This window comes from Pagrus pagrus (assembly GCF_965226575.1).
Source record: "Pagrus pagrus genome assembly, chromosome: 19".
Taxonomy (NCBI): domain Eukaryota; kingdom Metazoa; phylum Chordata; class Actinopteri; order Spariformes; family Sparidae; genus Pagrus; species Pagrus pagrus.
The window spans coordinates 17,346,878-17,364,143 of record NC_140203.1 but is presented as its reverse complement, the minus strand read 5'-3'; the positions used below and the strand labels follow the sequence as shown (position 1 = coordinate 17,364,143).

The window sequence follows — 17,266 nt, the reverse complement described above, 5'->3', positions numbered from 1 at the left end:
AGCTTTTCTCTGGGAATCATCCTGAACGGCCAGGCCCAGGTTTACTGCTTTGATGTTGAGGCTGACCTCTTACCTCCACATGGAAGGAGATAAGTAATAAATCCCCTCAAAGGCTTTATTAGAAAATCACATTTTAAACCCTAGAACAAATTGTTTCTTCAGTGGACGTTTCTGTTGGAAGAGCCGATTAGGTCGGATTCACACAGGAATAAAAAGTTGCATGACTAATTTGTAGCAGCCCATAGAAGGATAAAATACTGGATCTTTGTCTTACGGGGTTAAAAATAATTGTGTGTTCCTCTGTTAAATTCAGACCGATCTTGGAGCCGAGGCGCTTTTAGAAAACCCAGGTCCAGCTGTGGCATTGCTATGCTATGGGCCAAAGCCTTGAGATCTTCATGCTTTAGACAGAGTGTAAGCCCACAGAGATTGTGTTGGAGTCAGGGAGTTTTGAAGGGGCTCACGGAATAATGAATTCCTCCTCTGGAGTTTTCCTGATTGGTTAATGGCCCAGCAAATCAGCTCGGAGATTGTTTGCAGCGACGGAGGGAATGATTGGGGATAATCACATTTACTGCTACCAAATGGGCTTCCTGACGAGGGGCTTTGTGTTTAATCGCTTGCCTGCCACAGCCAACAGTAATAAAGGCTTGTTCAAATGTGTTTCAGGCCAACACGGGATAATATCAGCCTGCGCTTGATGCTCATTTGGTTTTACTGGCAGGAACACATCACAGAGCTCAGGTGAGGATGTGTAAATCATCAACAGAAGGTGTGTGAAGACTGAAATAGTTACCCACCTAACATGGCGAAAACTGCTTTAAAATATCATGTAAAGAGATGTGAGCATTCACCGTATTTGACAGTAGTTCTCGATATAGAGTTAACCCTCCAGGTGACCATGAAGTTAATTTTAGGGGTAATAATATGGTACATCTGATAGATCTGAACTGTTTGCCATCTTGGATCTTCCTTGTATGCTGCAGGTTAGAAACTAAACTCTCTGTCCCAGAAATGAATCACTTTATCTCAAATTCTCTGTTTATTTATCATCTCCATCACACACATAAAAGATGAAATACAGGGAGCAGTGGACTGTTAAAGGTTGTCACATTGTAACAAGACATTCATTGACCTTTTTATCTCTGAAGCCGGATGTTGAAGTTGTGTTTTGGCAAATAAAAAAGGAACAGTGATGAGTTAACTGTTGCTTTCTGAGGCAGAGATGCAGAAGGAATATGCAGATCGCAGTGACGACTGTAGGCGAGCTGGTTTCACACCTCAGTGTGTCAGTCTCCTATATGTGATGTGATTGGCAGAGAGAGTGAGACAGACGGAGTTCAGATATGTAAACTGAGCATCAAACATCAGAGGAGACATTCTTCAATCTACCTTTGAATCAAATCACTTGTCACTAAAGCTGTCAAACCCACTGAGAAACACAGCCGGCCCTGCAGCTCTATACTGATTTTAGCTGTTTTTGGCCACATTTTACTCAATATTTTGCTTGTTCCACGCCCCGGCTCACCTGGCTAGGAAGCTGTTGCAAGCAAAACAAATAGCTCGAACATGCTGAGAATATGCCGCATGCCCGACACAAAACAGCAGAGAGCACAAATGAGTGGCTGGTAAGAGAATAGAGACCAAATTAGAGCTTAAAGTTGAGCGAATATTGGACTCTTCTGCCCTCTAGTGGTCAGAAATCACCTAATGCAGCTTTAAAAACACAACCATCAACTAAGTGAAAAATGCAGACAAGCCTCTTGTTGTTTATTTGAGTGACATCAGACCTTTGATATCCTCCATGAGTTTGAAAATAGTTCATCAAAATGTTTTGATTTCGTAGTTTTCAAGTTCACTGTGGAGAGAACAAAAAAATATAACTTGCCCTAAAGAACATGTGTGTCAGTGCAAAAATGTATTTTTTGTAACAATCTTTAAAAAAAAAAAATTGTGAAATGAGACTAAATGTCCAAAAAATGCATATCATGAGTTGGTGGTTTAGTCCGCAGCCATTAAAAGATGAAGTCAATATAGCATCAACTGGACAATGAAACAGATATTGAAGGAAGTTATGACGGGATATAGAGAAACATTTCAGGGTCGAATCTTCAAATGTCTCATTTCCTTTATTTTTTCATTTGTAATTTGTTTGTTATATTAAATTAGTTTGAAATATTCCCCAATATGAGAAAAGTAAATAAATTTAATGATGCTATTTTGTGCAATGAATGCAATTCTGGGAATATTTTGTATTTTTCTTATTGTCAACAAACCCTGTGAAAAGACCAAAATCATCACGTGTAATAGACCTCTGCAGTTTATTTTTAGTTAATTAACATAGCGTAACATTTGCAAAATGTCACACGGTGCCCACCTCTGTTAGGAAATAATTGTGTCTTTTTTGAAAATATGCCACAGGCAGATTCTTGGTTTTGGTCCTTTCACTAAGAAAAATAAAGAATATTTCCAGCCTTATCCTTTCAGGTTGAAAAGAAAAAGAAATATTTGCAGTGTTAACTCAGAATCATGTCACATTTCTTATGAATTACAGCCTGAAATCATTTAAAAGCGAACCTCTTTTCACCTGGGGTATCAATTACTTGTTATTTGTTCTTTCAGTGGAGTCATTAGTCTCAGAATAAGAGGCCCTGAAAGTGTCAGTCAGCTTCTTCCATTGAGTGTCGGCGTCCTAAAAAAACACACTATTTTTAGAAAGTATTTATTTAATCGTAAATACTGAATGTTATTGAGAAATACTTGATTTAAAATCTGCGATGTGAATGGAGTGTTGTTTTTTTTTATGGATGTTACCTCTTATGGATTGTATCTATTGGGTTTTATTGTTTTACCACGGTGTCAAAAGACACTTTAAATAAGGGTGATGATGATGATGAAACAAACTATTCAGGGGCTTAAAGGCCAAATTGGGATAAAATACATGTGTGACAGAGGATCACCTATCCATTTGCAGGATCGCCTCCTTTACATGGTGGCTGCTGAGTTTTAAATTGGTCAGTGAAATCCAAACTAATTTACGAGTTTTCATATGGCGTTGATGCTACTGTGTCTAAAACTATGCTTCCTGTTTCAAGGTGTCTAATTCTTTCATAGTCAAAGCATTTTCTTTTCTTACACGGTATACATGATCTGCATTTTAAAATTTTTTTGCCCACCTTTAATGAGACCAGAAAGTTTTTCTCAACTTTTCCAGATACACGTATGGCAGTGTGATTTTAACACTGGTAATTACATTTTCCACCTTGCTGCAGTGATGTAGAGCTGCAGCACAAAATCACTCACCGGTGTGTGTCGTCAGAGATGCGACAGATGTCAAGAGGTAAGTGCAACAATATTTTATGTGCCATGACAGGTTTAGGGAAGTGTTTCGTCACAATGATAGGAGGGTTTTTATGACGCTGTATTTCATCACAAACTTACAGACTTCTAATTTCACATCCTCAGACTCAGAAACTGGTGTTTCGAAGGGAAACACGAATATGAACTAAAGCATTTTAACAAAAAATGTCCACTTTTGACATCCAACAGTTTCAGTGTGCCATCAATGCTTGTAAAAGGCAAGAATACAAACTTCTGTACAATAAACTGAACTTGACTCTAATAAGACCTGCGGTCACCTGTGTGACCAGCTGGCAGTTTACTCTGTTATGACATGTTTCTCCTTCACAACGCGGCGCCAAACGATTTCACGCTATGATGGAACGTCATCATAGAGCGTAAAAAAAGCAGATGAGACCTCTTGCTTCGACCATCATGTTGGCCACAGTTTGCCTTGTAGTCTGCTCTTGTTTTGGGAAATCTGTGGGAGAGTACAGACCTGGAAACATTGGCAGAAGTCTTCTACAACTATTAGGTTAATTCAGCACTAATATGCATCATTCCTTTCTCATTCAGAGTCCGTGGGAGTCAGATTTGACTGTCAGTAATTGTCTGATGCCTCTAACCTTTGAATTACCCCAGACAGCATCATCATACGTGTAGCAAAGTCAATGATGATGCTGGATCATAGCTGAATATCCAGGTAATCCTCATTAACAGGTCAGGTCAGTTTACAGCGGCTGTTGAGAACCAGACCATCTCAAAGGTCCCCCACACAGCTCTGTGAAGACATCCTCATAGTGGTCCGAGAGAGTCCTGGGACTCCTGCTCGTTGGCCAGTATCGTCCGTCCGTTGTCGCTGTAGCTCCGGTTTGGCAGGAAGGACAACCTGAAAAAAGAGACAGAGACGTATTTAGTTAACTTAAATCAAGCCTTAAAGGCAAAAGTGACCCGTGAAAAATAATCTCAAATCCGTCTCAAACAATCAAATAAAGATCTGATTAGTTTGTTTTGTAGGAAAATGTTGGGAGGTTGAGGTTAATGTCCAGGAAGACACAGTTGTATGATAGTTCTGCTGGCAGAGAAGAGCTTCTGTGGCAGAGTCAGTGGGAATACAAGAAGAGGGAGGCATGGGAAATGAATAAAGAGCGACTGGGAACCACTGTCCACATTCTTCTCAAAGCAGGCAGCAAAGTCCTCACCAAAGATAGAGGAAGAGGAGGGAGCTTAGCATTGAGTTAGAGTTTAAAATGGCCAAAGGACATTTTAGCATTTGTTTTTTCAGTGACAGTTTATTTAGTAAGCACAACTTTTAAATATCCACATAGTTAACATGGCAAGAAGGAAAGTATTCAGTGATTTACTGTATGTTTTCACTGGTCTGTTTACAACCAACCAGACTGAACCCGAGAAAACAGAAGCAAAATGTATTTGTGTATAACCCGAGTGGATGTTTGACCATGATTTTATGGTAGCCATGACGTTTTAAATGTTTCAAACACACAGGTACGACACATTGTGACAAATGCAGTCATTTCAAATATTTGTCCTGTATACGTTTGTACAGGACTAGTTGAGGGTTTCACCGAGAGAACGGAGAGTAATTACACCGGTGTGTCTTTGGTTAAAATGTAAATAAAGTTAATATATCCTGGGACAAATCAAAACTCTAATCCTTCTGTGTACAGACTGCAGGACCTCATGAGCACGTCACTACTACAAAACACACACACAATCAGAAACACACCTGAACGGAAGTCCGGGTAGGTTCCTTCTGGTAAATCCCCAGGATTAGCTGTTATCAGACCATTTACTACAATGACCGCACACACACACAGTCCCACATTGAGGCATGTCCAGGGTGAGGAGGTGACGGGGGAAATATAAACACAAATGTTCTCTAACTTCTGCTCCTCTGTTTTGTGTGTTTTCTGTACAGCCAGTCTGTTTACTGTCCAAACACGGCTCGCTCTGCCTTTCTGTCTGTCTGTCACACAGTCGTGGATGAGAATAGCCACCAGGGGAGGGATCAGCGTAAGACAACAGCAGCCTGAAGCACTGAGGAGGAAATCCGAGGAAACAGGCATCCAGATTACAAAAAAAAAAAGAAAAATCAACCCTACATTGATGCTTACACAAAACTAATTTAAACTGGCCAATATAGTTTGCGGAAATTGCAATTGCAGCAACTTTTCCAATGCAGTGGGGCGAGCGTGACACTCTTACACACCAAGCGAAGATGAGATGCTAAAAAATGATTCATCATACAAACATCATACGACAAAACATAAAGCATTAGCTTTAGCTTAGTGTATACGCTGTCTGTATGTGACTCTGAGAAGAAGCAGTGTTATGTTTGTGGTAAAGTGTGCCAATCTCTGGGTTCAGAGGACATTATACCCCGAGTATCCACTGAATCCAGGGCTTGCACTGCATTCTTCAACATGAGTAACTGAGTAGTCTGAAACAGAATATTGGCAGCCTCGCTTTGGGACCACAAATACCAACAACAAACCTGTGCCAGCAACAGCTGTCTCACTGCCTTGAGGAAGATTAAATGTTTATTGAGTTTATTTTAATTGGATTGTAACGCAGGAATCCTTAAATAGACCCTCCTGCAAAATCCCTTTCTGTTCCCCGACTATTGCTCTTTATGAGACAAAGCAAAACCCTCCTCATCCCAGAGGTCTGACCCTGATTGACATCATGTGAAAAATACACGTCTTTGTAGGGATGGAGATCAAACTTAATCATTCATTAAGCATCGTTAAATTAATGCTCTCCTCGACATCTGGGAGCGTTTTGGATTCAGTTTCATCCGGCGGCTCAAGATTGATTCACTTTTAAATTCAGATGTCCAGTCTGACCAAAAGACTGACATAGCACTGATAAACATGTTTATACTTCTTATCATCATAAATGAATTCACGTTCAGTTGAGATACGGGTCACGTTGCTGGACTTACATATATGGTATCGTTCATAAGCAAAACAAGAACATGTTATCCTTAAATCTAATCTGCGAGGGCTAAGCAGACGTTTTGACTACACACATCAGATGATATATGACACTTCAAGTACATACACATTAAATATATTACTGCACATATCTTCCCTCAGACGCTCAGTGAAGCAGCAGCAGTGTGGCTTAAATTTGGGTCATGTCATTGAAAAAAGCAGCTATTTTTTCCCCCCGTAACAGAACATTTAAAAAGAGAGGGGGGCTGGGTGTGTTGGAAGTTTCCCACAACTTAAATCAAATCTTCTAACATCAGTTTCATGAAGGAACCGCAGGCTAACGCTTTGTCCACAGACAGTTTAGTGGTTAACTCCCACCAGAGATTTTCCCTCCTGTGTCTCCTCTAATCTGTCTCACTTTCTGCTTCATCACTGTCCAGCTGGAAGGAAGAAAAAAAAAAGGAAAGGTGAGAGGGATTTATCTTGCAATACATGTGCACTTTGGGAAGTGTTCGTCATTTTGTTTAGTTTAAGGGAAGAGAAACATTTTTGTGAGGCTTCGTCAGCTGTCAGTAAAAATCAATGAATCCTCCAGTGTGGTCTGAAGGACAAAGATGAGAACCAACTTGTGGGATTTTACTAATTTCTCTCAAGGGGATCTCAAATATGTTTCTGTTTCCATTCTGATTATATACACAGCAACTGATCCTGAACTGAACTGCAGGGGTGACGACTGCACAGCTGATAAACACTGAGAGTTTAAGTTGAAAGTTTTCATGACATGAAACCCATTTTTGACACAGTTTATGGTCCTCTTTATGTTGTGGTTTTCACTGTGGCGGGGTCCGCCATCTCTGTGATGGATTCAACTTGCCTCCATCTCACTGATGTCAACCTCATTTTTTACTGTTCACTCTGAAGTTACTGCTGATGCTAACCCAACGTATTTCTAGCATTCAACTGTCGAAAGACGGCATCGCTCAGAAGACAGAGGGTGAATAGAGGTGCTGCAGCAATGGACAGTTAAACCGTTAAATTGAATTGTACATTCGATGCCATCAAATAACTAATGTTGTTACAATTTCTTCAGTCCTCCCACCTCATGTCTGAGTGCCTGAGAAGCAGCTCTCAGAAATAAAAGGCCAGTCAAAAACAGCCCCAGTACAGGTCGTGTATTCAACTTGCTGTTCCGAACTGCATCTGGTGCCTGTACGCTGCCAGATTTGCTGTTATCTGCCAGTTAGTTTGATTTGTGGCTGAACTCCAGTCGATCAAAACACGCATCAAAAAGCTAGATGTGCAGGAAAAGATCGTGAGAAAGGAGGACTCCTTGACTCCTTCATCTGATTTTTAAAGGGATTTGTTCTTTTGGGGGAAAGAGGGGAATTCAACTGGCAGCAGGCATTTCAGACAAGGTTTTTGAAATGATATTTATTGTTTTATTTATTGTTTACGCGGTTGTTTGTGTATGCTGGCTCCAATGTTTCTACTGCTTCAGGCTGGTGATTGTTTTCTGATGGGCTGCTCTTGGTATTAAATGTGGACATTTGACAAACGACAAAGGTTTTGCATTCTTTTACTTAAAATGTTTCTTTTTAAATACAACCTTTAAACTACTGAAGACAAGTCCCTCACTTTAGGTTTAATGGGAATTTAATAAAGGGCGCTTCCCACCACAAGGTCTCATGAAATCCTGATTCTAAAATGTCTTTGCATTAACTATTTTTGTAACTGTATCTAAGCCACAGTCCCTGTGCAGGACTCGTGCATGGCTCAAGTATATTAAAACATCATAAATTATTATTCCAAGACTTAATACGTGTGTTGTACAAGCAACTTTATCGAAACAATCTCTGTGCTTGCATGTCATTTACGAGAAGAAATGTCTCAGGTACAATCAGGTTATCGCTTTCAGACCCCATGAGAAGTCATCCCCCACGCGCCCTTTCATATTTCCTCTTCCAGCTCTCCAAATGCAAAAATTCCCAGTTGCCTTCTCGCTGTCCCGTGCAGCAAGTGACTTGTGACAAAACATCACCTGATCCGTAACGTGACCTCAACAGAGATCGACACGAGATAGAGGAGAGGTTTGTATTCGTTTAATTTTGCGCTAATATCTTTCAGGGACATTAAATAATCAAATTTCGCTCTTATCTCCTCGCTTTGGGAGCTGAAGTTGTTCGGAGGGAGCGCTGATGGGGACGGCAGATAAGCTGTGTTTTCCCACAGGATCGCAGCGGAGCAGGCTGGCCATGAATGCAGTGGTGGTGTTATGCCTGACTGACTGGAATGAGCCTTCCTCGACCAGTTTGGCAGATATCACTGGAGGAGATAGTTTTGTTTAGTTTCTAACCACCTTTGAGACCATACTGAAGGTTTCACATGTGTTAATTACAAGCTGTGTATAGTAAACATGATCATTAACTAAAGCAAAAAGACCTATCGTATTGTAATTTCAGTCACAAACTGGTATATGTCAAAAAAGTTGCTACTATCATTCAATTAATAAATTAAGACATTAACTTAAAGCAGAAATACACACAATGTTAGCAACATGGCTACTGCTAGCAGCCTGGCTCCTGTCTCCCTCCACCGTTACCCAGGGATAGCAACCAGCCCGGTTCAGACTGAATAGCATAGTGAAAGCGAGACTTACAGGGAATCAATCTGCACGTTTTTTTCCTTCAATATTTCAAGTACAACTAGAAATAGAACGACAAGTACAGACTGAGACCTAGCTTGGACGGCTCCAGCACCCGAGGGAAATTCACTGGCTAATTGGCAGCGTGAATTCATTCTGATACTCTGGAATCTGGACCAGCGAGGCTTCAGTGCTTCCAGCGCAACAAATATGTTGGACAGATCGACTTAATAAGTGAAATCCAAGTATTCTGAGATCTAGTTTTTATAATTTAGGAGCACCTGAACCGTGTTGACCGCTAAGCACCACTATCTTAACACAGAAACAGGAAGTGATCACTCTGCTTTGATATAAGAGCTCTACCTCCGGTAAACAAAAAGACAATATATCAAAATATGGCAAGGTGACCAGTTGTTACCCTGCTGTATATTAAACTAGATTTGTTTTTGTTTTGACATGTTAGATCTGACCATATTAATAATGCATTACAGCCTATCAGAGACCCAGATTTTTACTTCTCCTGCTTTCTACACTATAAACAATGTCAATTCCTCCCAACTCGCTAAATTTAGCTTTTGCTCCTTATGGTAAAAGCATAAGATAGATGCTTCTCTCTTCCAGGCAACGCCTGATTTCAGAGACATTTCTTTCCAAAACCTCACGTCATTCCAAATTGAAGATTTCCCATCTCTCATCCTGAGATCAAACTGAATGAAAACATCAAGAGCACGACAGGACATCAGTCAAAAACTATGGCTTCACTGAGCACAGTAAACAAACGCAAAACAAAAACAAATCCAGAAATAAAAAGTGATAACAAGGTCTCAATAAGTTGATAGCAGTTTATCACTTTGGCATTATTATGTGTGAACCTTTTATTCCAGAAGCTCAGTAAGTGGAAGACAGAAAGTGATAAAGGATGGAAATATGATCTGAGAAACCCGAGATGCTCATCTGAAGTGTCTTTGCTCTTCAGAAAATTGAATAAATACTGACCACACAGTGTCAAGATGGCCTTTAATATTAAAATTGTGTGCACAAACACGTCTTTGACAACAAACTCTGACACTGACCGACTGAACCACGTACTGCATGCTCTAGCATCAATCCACACGGGTGTCCTGCAGCCTCTTTTTGTGATCCTGATCTGGGTTTCTAGGACAGAACACCCTCTGCATTTGGTTTCCTGCTATTCTGCTGCGGATTACACAGCAGCAGACACACAACAAAGGAAGCTTTTCACGCAATGACTGGACACCATCTCCACACAGATCTTATAAGTCAGTCTTCACTAATTAATTACACAAAATTAATTTTGCGTTTGCTATATAGCAATATAGAATTTATTATAACAAATGTGATATTTAGACCTAAAGGTTGAAACATGTTTACATGTTTAACCACTATGATAAAGGCTTGTTAACAGATCCTTCCTTGTTTGTTACATTTTCTTATATTTCGAGTGCCTGGATTGTTTTGAATGTGAGACTAATTTTGCCTGTATCTCTGTGCTTCAGTGCTGACTCCCATCATATAGCATAAAAAAAAAAAGAAAGAAGAAAATTCCATCCTTTCTCCAAACAGAGCTTGTTTTGTTAGAGAAGAACGAAAATGATTTAATCTGACTGACTTTGGTCCTGATCTCCCTCCATCCCATTGAAGTTAAACCATCTCACTTCCTGCTCACAGATGGATCACCTGATAGCTGTTGTGTTTTTTACACAGGTGTTTATATGTTTATAACACCTGTATGGTCTTTATTGAAAGTTGCTTCTTCAGCTTCAGTCAGTCTTTCCCATAGCTTCAGAAATCCAATCGCTAGATCAATCTATACCCGGGAGTGTTGATAGTTTTTATTTAATAAAACTCAATTAAAATAAAATAAAGTGATTGTAATGCAGCCTAGCCTGGAGTTTTATCTGGCTGCAGCAGAAACGTTGGACTGAGCTCTAAAAACTGCAGAACTACTGGCCGATCACAACTCAAGACAAAAAGCACATATGAGAAAAAATATCCACGACTATCTATATTCAATCTTTTGGCCAAACCTCAACAGTCAGAAGCTGTCTGCAGCCAAAATCCATCCAATCCAACATCAGCGCTGACAGATTACTGCGGATATGACAGCTATGAAGGGACGATTCATCCACGCAAATTTCTGATGGCTTCCAAATCTATCCATATTTCTGCAGGTCAGCGACAGTAGCAGTGAAAGAGTTAGTCACATGAATTCTGTTGAGTGCAGTCCCTATGTTCCTACAAATAAAGAGTCAAAAGAGGAAGAAAGTTCCGGTGATTTTCAATGAGCTTATAATGTAGTGCCTGTTGTTCCCTAAAGGTTGTGTTTGTTAACTTCTCAATTAATTTTTTGGTCTAGTTTTTCTACATTGCATGGTTTCTTGGAGCATCTGCGTCATAAAAAATGTCGGAATGCTGCAGCTAGATCATCTACTACTTGTTAAAAAGAAGAGTAATGTCACTGCTAGGTAAAAAAGAGTGCTCTTGTTAACATTTCCAGGCACGCAGCATAGCTCTTCAACATGGACAGCACTTACCCTGGGCAATTTTTCCACAGGTGGAAAAAAATGCTTTATAATCCTTTATAATATCCTTTATAATTTAACTCTGTCACGTGCTATTCTGTCTCTTCTTTCAACTACATTAGAGTGAAATCATTTCAATGACTAACCTACGAGTTAAGAAAAACTGCTCATCATTTTCTCCTACCTGCTTGCTGTTGCTAAGGAAACAAATAGTAGAAAAACACTTGAGGCAAAACAATTTTTTTTTTTTACAAAAACTCTTTAAATGTCTGGTTCACTGGAGGGCTCAGAGCACGCAAAAACTTTGGGGAGGCAGGAGAGAATCTGAAGGAAGAGAGCAAATAAGAAGTGCTCTTTCTCTCCTCAGAGGCTTCACTGATTTTAGTAAAGTGCACGACAACAGAGTGGAGCAGCTCAGATCCGACAGCAGAGGGCTGAGGCTAAACTGAGCTGTGTGAAATGCTGGCTGTTTCTAAAATACACCATCAAGTTTACCTGAATAAATACAGTACACACACACACACACACACACACACTGACTTGAGACTATTTGCTAAACTGTGCTGGAATGGTGTACCATCAACCTGTCACGCAAAAGTAATTGCTTGTGTAAGTGTGAACAAAGCACAGTATATAATCTGTACATCAGATATAGACATCCATCTTTGTTTACAGAGATATTTCTGCCCCCTATCCCAGCCATACTGTCTTCCTGTTTTCTCACTATGTGTCCTTATGTCTGTATTTTTTACTGCTGAGTAAATCCATCACTCTTACAACTTCTACCCAACTATAACTAACTTTACATTTTACAACCTATAAAAAACGTACAGCAAACTTACACACACAGGGTTTATAGGTCACGAAGCATCTACGAGGGACAGTAAAGTCGCATGACACGTTTGTTATGTAGGGAGAGGCTACTGAAGCTCTAACTGAGAACACAACGTCCAAACAATTTTCTAGAAAACAATTTAACTGATCTGAATTGACCTGAATTACTGTACATCTTCACCGCTCCTTGGGGGGAAAAGTGTGCTCTGCAGACAGAGTTTAAAGTAAAAACACATGATCAGAGCGCTGAAAACAAATGAACAAACAAATCCTAAGAAAGCCTGAACCTCATCCCTGAATTTAATATCAGCTCGGCACAATGCACTTGCTGACTGCCAGTGTTTATGTGTGATTTAAACTGAGCCGTCATATTATCTGTATCAGACATGGGTCTGTTATTTTTCTCTCTTTTGATCGGACGGAGAAATGTAAAGTATGTGATATTCACCTGAAGCTAAAAGAAGGCCAGCAGTAACAGGTTGACAGAGAGACTTCTGACAGCACCAGTGAAACTCGATTGTTCCACTGTAAAGTTGAACATACGCTGTATAATGTCAGAAGGGAGCCTGACACAAGACCAAATAGTTTCCCACTATATATGCACACACACATGCACACACCTACTACTATCTCTGCAACTCTTTGAAACATCAGTAATTCTGTTTCCAGCAGCTTTCTTGCCCCCAAGGTTTACAAAAATAAAAAGCAACGACAGCGAAAAAAATACAGAAATAAACACGTCATTCGCACACAACTACAGAAAGTAACTGCAAAACACAGGGGATTATGGACAGCAGAAGGGTTGGATGCTAACGTGATAAGCAGCAGGTGCTAGTGCTTGGAAAGCTAAGCAGAAATAAAGTGAATCATCAGATGTGTTTCATCCATTCGCTGCCAAAATGTTAAAATCAGGTTATCAAAACTTTGGCCATTTAATAAACTGCTTATGATTCATGGGATTTTTGCTTACAAGTCCAAGTTTGCGAAAAAAAAGAAAAAAAATGAGGCTGTAAGCATCTAATGAAACCAAACACACCAAAATACAACAACGCTGACATTACCAGACTTGTTTGGATACTTTGCTGGTGTGATCACGCCCTTACTCATCCTCACATACAGTATGTATCCACCTTGTGTTGTTCTTGACATCAGCTGAAAACTTGTAGAGTGCAGAATTTGCAAACATAACATTAAGGGACCAACACTGCTCGCAGAACGATGGAAAACCGAGATAGTGGAAGTCGTCAGAAGCCCTAGCGGATGCCTGGCAAGAATTCTGATGCAAAGTTTAATCACAATATTTCAAGGTGCTGAAATGAAGTTGGAACTTATCTTCCTGTTCAGTTGTGTTTTTAGCTGTATCTATCTGTGAGGCCGACTCTCAGCTGAGGTGAAGTCCTGGAGGAGGGTTGGCTGTGGATCATCTTCTTTTGATATTCTGTGAAATCAATTAGAAGTAATCTGCTCGTGACACAGTGCTGCACATTGTGTTCCTGTTTGCCTATCAGCTCCGACATGTATCTTATTTGTGTTATTTCTCAATTGTTTTTCACCAATGCATGAATGTGCACAACACATTTCTTGCCATTCTGCTTATCAGATTTTGCATGTGTTTTTCACAAGTCTGAAGGACTTTCATCGCAGTCTGACAAATCACCAAGTTGGATGCCTGAACGAGTGACTAACTGTTAGCATCCTTTTTTCTTATTTAGCAATACTCTGAATTTCCTGAGTAATTTTACATCGCAGAAATGATAATTGAGAGCTCGAGTTTTTATTCGACATCTCCATAGATCCAAATAAGAAATTAGGAAGCACAGTGGGTTTATAGCTCTACAGCAAAACATGGCAAGTGTGTTGTCAGACACTGATTTGAGGACAGTCTCTTAATTTTTATGTGCAGCAAAAATGTAATTCTACACATTTTCCTGAAAATGCTGTGGTGAGATGAACATTATGGTGTTATTAAAAACTCCTGTCCTCTTCTCTTATTAGACTGATAATTACAACAATAAAAAAGTACATACAAGTAAATCATGACCGCAAGGTTTTTTTTTAAGTGTGATCAATCGCCTGACTCTGTAGTCCACCTTAACTCTACGGAGCATTTCAGCATCTTTTAGCTAATTGTTTTGATTTTTGGGCCGTGAACCTCTATAAATCCACGGTTCACTGTCTGTATAACCCTTGATACCAAAACAAGAGGAAATAGGAGAGTGAATTTTGGACTTTAACTCTGCGTCCATCTAGTGGATGTATAATTAAGCCATTGTTTCTCAACTGCTCATAGTAGGAAACTCACAGGTGTAACTAATAACATGAATGATGGCTACATCCGGCCAACCAGGATCCTGAATAACAAGCATCTTAATAGAATTCAGCCACCTGTGCTTTTCCTGCTCTTCTGTGAAACAGGCCTATTGTAAATATTAATCAGTATCTGAAAGCACGAATAGGTAGTAGCTGAATGTGCATTGTTATTTTGTTTCTTTTATTTAGATTTTATTAACATTCTGTTTATATTTTCCAGGCCATTTATAGCTGGCAAGCATGTAACTAAAGCAACCGGCGAGTAGTATGTTATCATTTAAACACCCAGAAGGTCTTCAGTACCTAAAATCATGAAAAGAACACAAGCACAAAACAAGCCTTCTGTCCCTGACAGAAAAAAGATTTCCTTAATTGAATTTCATAAAGCTGATTAGCCCAGGTGGGTCCATTCATGGTCCAATTTGTCACCAAGGAAACAATGTTACTATAACAGGAGAGCAGTGACAGAGACGGACGGAGAGATGAGTTTCATTTACAATCACAGATGAGTTCAGAGCATCCAAACTGAGACTAAAACTGAGGAGGAAGAGACATGACAGCAACTGATGTCCTAAACCCAAGTCTCTGGTTATTTTATTATGCTGCTTAGTTTTTATTATTTAGATGCGACTTTTTCATATTTTATTTTCCCTTCTTTCCTTTTTTATCCTTTTGTTCTAGTTAAAAATAGGACAATAGACATGAATCCTGTTTTTTAAGAGCTTAAGATGAGAAAGTCAGGGACATCCTGGTGACAACTTAATTGCACATAATTAATCTCCTTTTCTTCCCCCTTTATTCTAAATTCAAGGCATAAATGCTCAAACTCTTCTTTTCAAAAGAAATTTCATGTTTTTTTTTAAATAAAAAGATCAACCTGGAAAGAGAGAAAGAAAGAAAAAGACGACACGTAGCAGGCTGAAAAAGAGAGAGGAGTGACAATAGTAACGAGACAAATATTTCACACCAATTTTCAACAAAAAATAAGTAGAGAAACAGATGATAAAAACCTTCTGAGTAATAATAAGACAGAGAGAGAGAAAACAGTGAGAATCAGAGAGGAGCAGCTGGCGGATTTTAGGTTTCAATCAAACAATAATAAATCAAACAAGTCTCATAATAAATCACAGACTGGAGTGTTTACACTTCTCCGGCCTGTCTGTCCAAACTGTGTCTGTGGGCAAAAAAACATGCTCTTTTTCACCAGTGACCTGCTTCTCATTCATACATTTACACACCTTCACAGCTGCAGAGAGGGATGCAGCCTGGACAACCACAATCTGAGGAGGAGGAGTGATAATACTCAAGGTTCCTGGTTTTTAATGATGTTGGCAGTGCTCAGCTCCGGCATCTTGGGACAAGAAAGGTTAAACACTCCTCTCCTGATGATGTGAAGGATAAACCATATGAGAGCGGAGGATGATCATCTAGCCTAAAATCACACCAATTTCACACAATCCTGAAGGATGAAACCGCGAATCCTCAACCAAGATGGACAGATCTATTTTGGGACACTATTTTCCCAAGATGAGAAGCGGCTTAGTCTTAGTCTCCAAGACTAATTTTAAGTTAAAAAAAGAAAAGAGACCGAAGGTGACCTGACTTTCACGACATTACGTGTTTAAGGCTTGATTTGCCTCGAGACTTCAATGGAAAATAGTTCAAGTTTAGAAAACGACAACAACAGGCAGGTTTTGTATAAGCTTGGACAAGAACCTTGGCGTTGAAAGACTCGGACTTGCCCCAAAAGACTGAAAACAGCTCTGTCTCCGATTACTGACAGGAGCCTACAATTGTTTACAGCATGTTAAAGGTGCACTCTGCTCATTTAGTATTTTATTTTCAATAAAGTTAGACAGCCTGTGATTGGCAGAGCTGTCAAAATAAAAGTACCATAGGCTAAAATGTTGCCTTTTAGTCTCTAGTATGGGTCAAGGTCCATCTGGATCCTACATATCCCACAATGCAACTTGACAGCCTCTTTTTGTTAGACCACTGGCTTGGTTAGGTCAAAAGAGAGGCATTAGGGTTACAACAACATTGATGTCTTCCAAACTTCAAACCTACAGTCTCTAAAACAGGCTGGTTCGGTTTAGTAGTCTTCAAGTCCAATCTGAGACAGCCCTGATGACATCATCACTGGGGTTGCATAGTAAGATGTATGAGAGTCCTGCCCCTTCTGGTGGACCACTCCAGAACCTTATTTAAAAAAAAATACACAGGAGTCGATGGCGAGAGACAGATCATTGATCTGGTTTGAATTGTTCCATGAATTACACAAATGATGTTTGTCAATTTAAAAGATAATTTTGCAAGTATAATACTGTGAAAGACTACACACCCAGAGACCCAGTGACGTTCCAATTAACACTTACTGATTCCTCGTTCTAGAAGAAAGAGGTGAAATGTGCCACGGTGACAGCCACGTTGGTGTTGTAGATGTAGCTCACTGAGCAGTTTCACCCAAAACTACATGGTACTTTACTACGTTTGGAACAAAATGCGACTCTCTTGACTTTCAAAATTACCTTTTAAATTGATCAACACAATGGAATCAAAAAATTGTCTACTATACAGATTTTTCTTTGCCACTTTATTCTTGGACTTGACAAAGAGCGACAGAGGACAATATACATACCGAT

The 17,266-nt window shown here is 39.7% G+C and overlaps 1 protein-coding gene across 1 annotated transcript in view; it reads right to left on the bottom strand.

The window, feature by feature from the left end:
- Positions 1-1,064: 1,064 nt before the first annotated feature.
- The window catches only part of LOC311275330 (5-hydroxytryptamine receptor 4), a 43,130-nt gene continuing 26,928 nt past the window's right edge, over positions 1,065-17,266 (bottom strand). Inside the window, exon 7 of the mRNA XM_084383781.1 lies at positions 1,065-4,228. Coding sequence (XP_084239907.1) covers positions 4,135-4,228 — 94 coding nt within the window. The 3' untranslated portion in view covers positions 1,065-4,134. The remainder of the gene's footprint in view (positions 4,229-17,266) is intronic.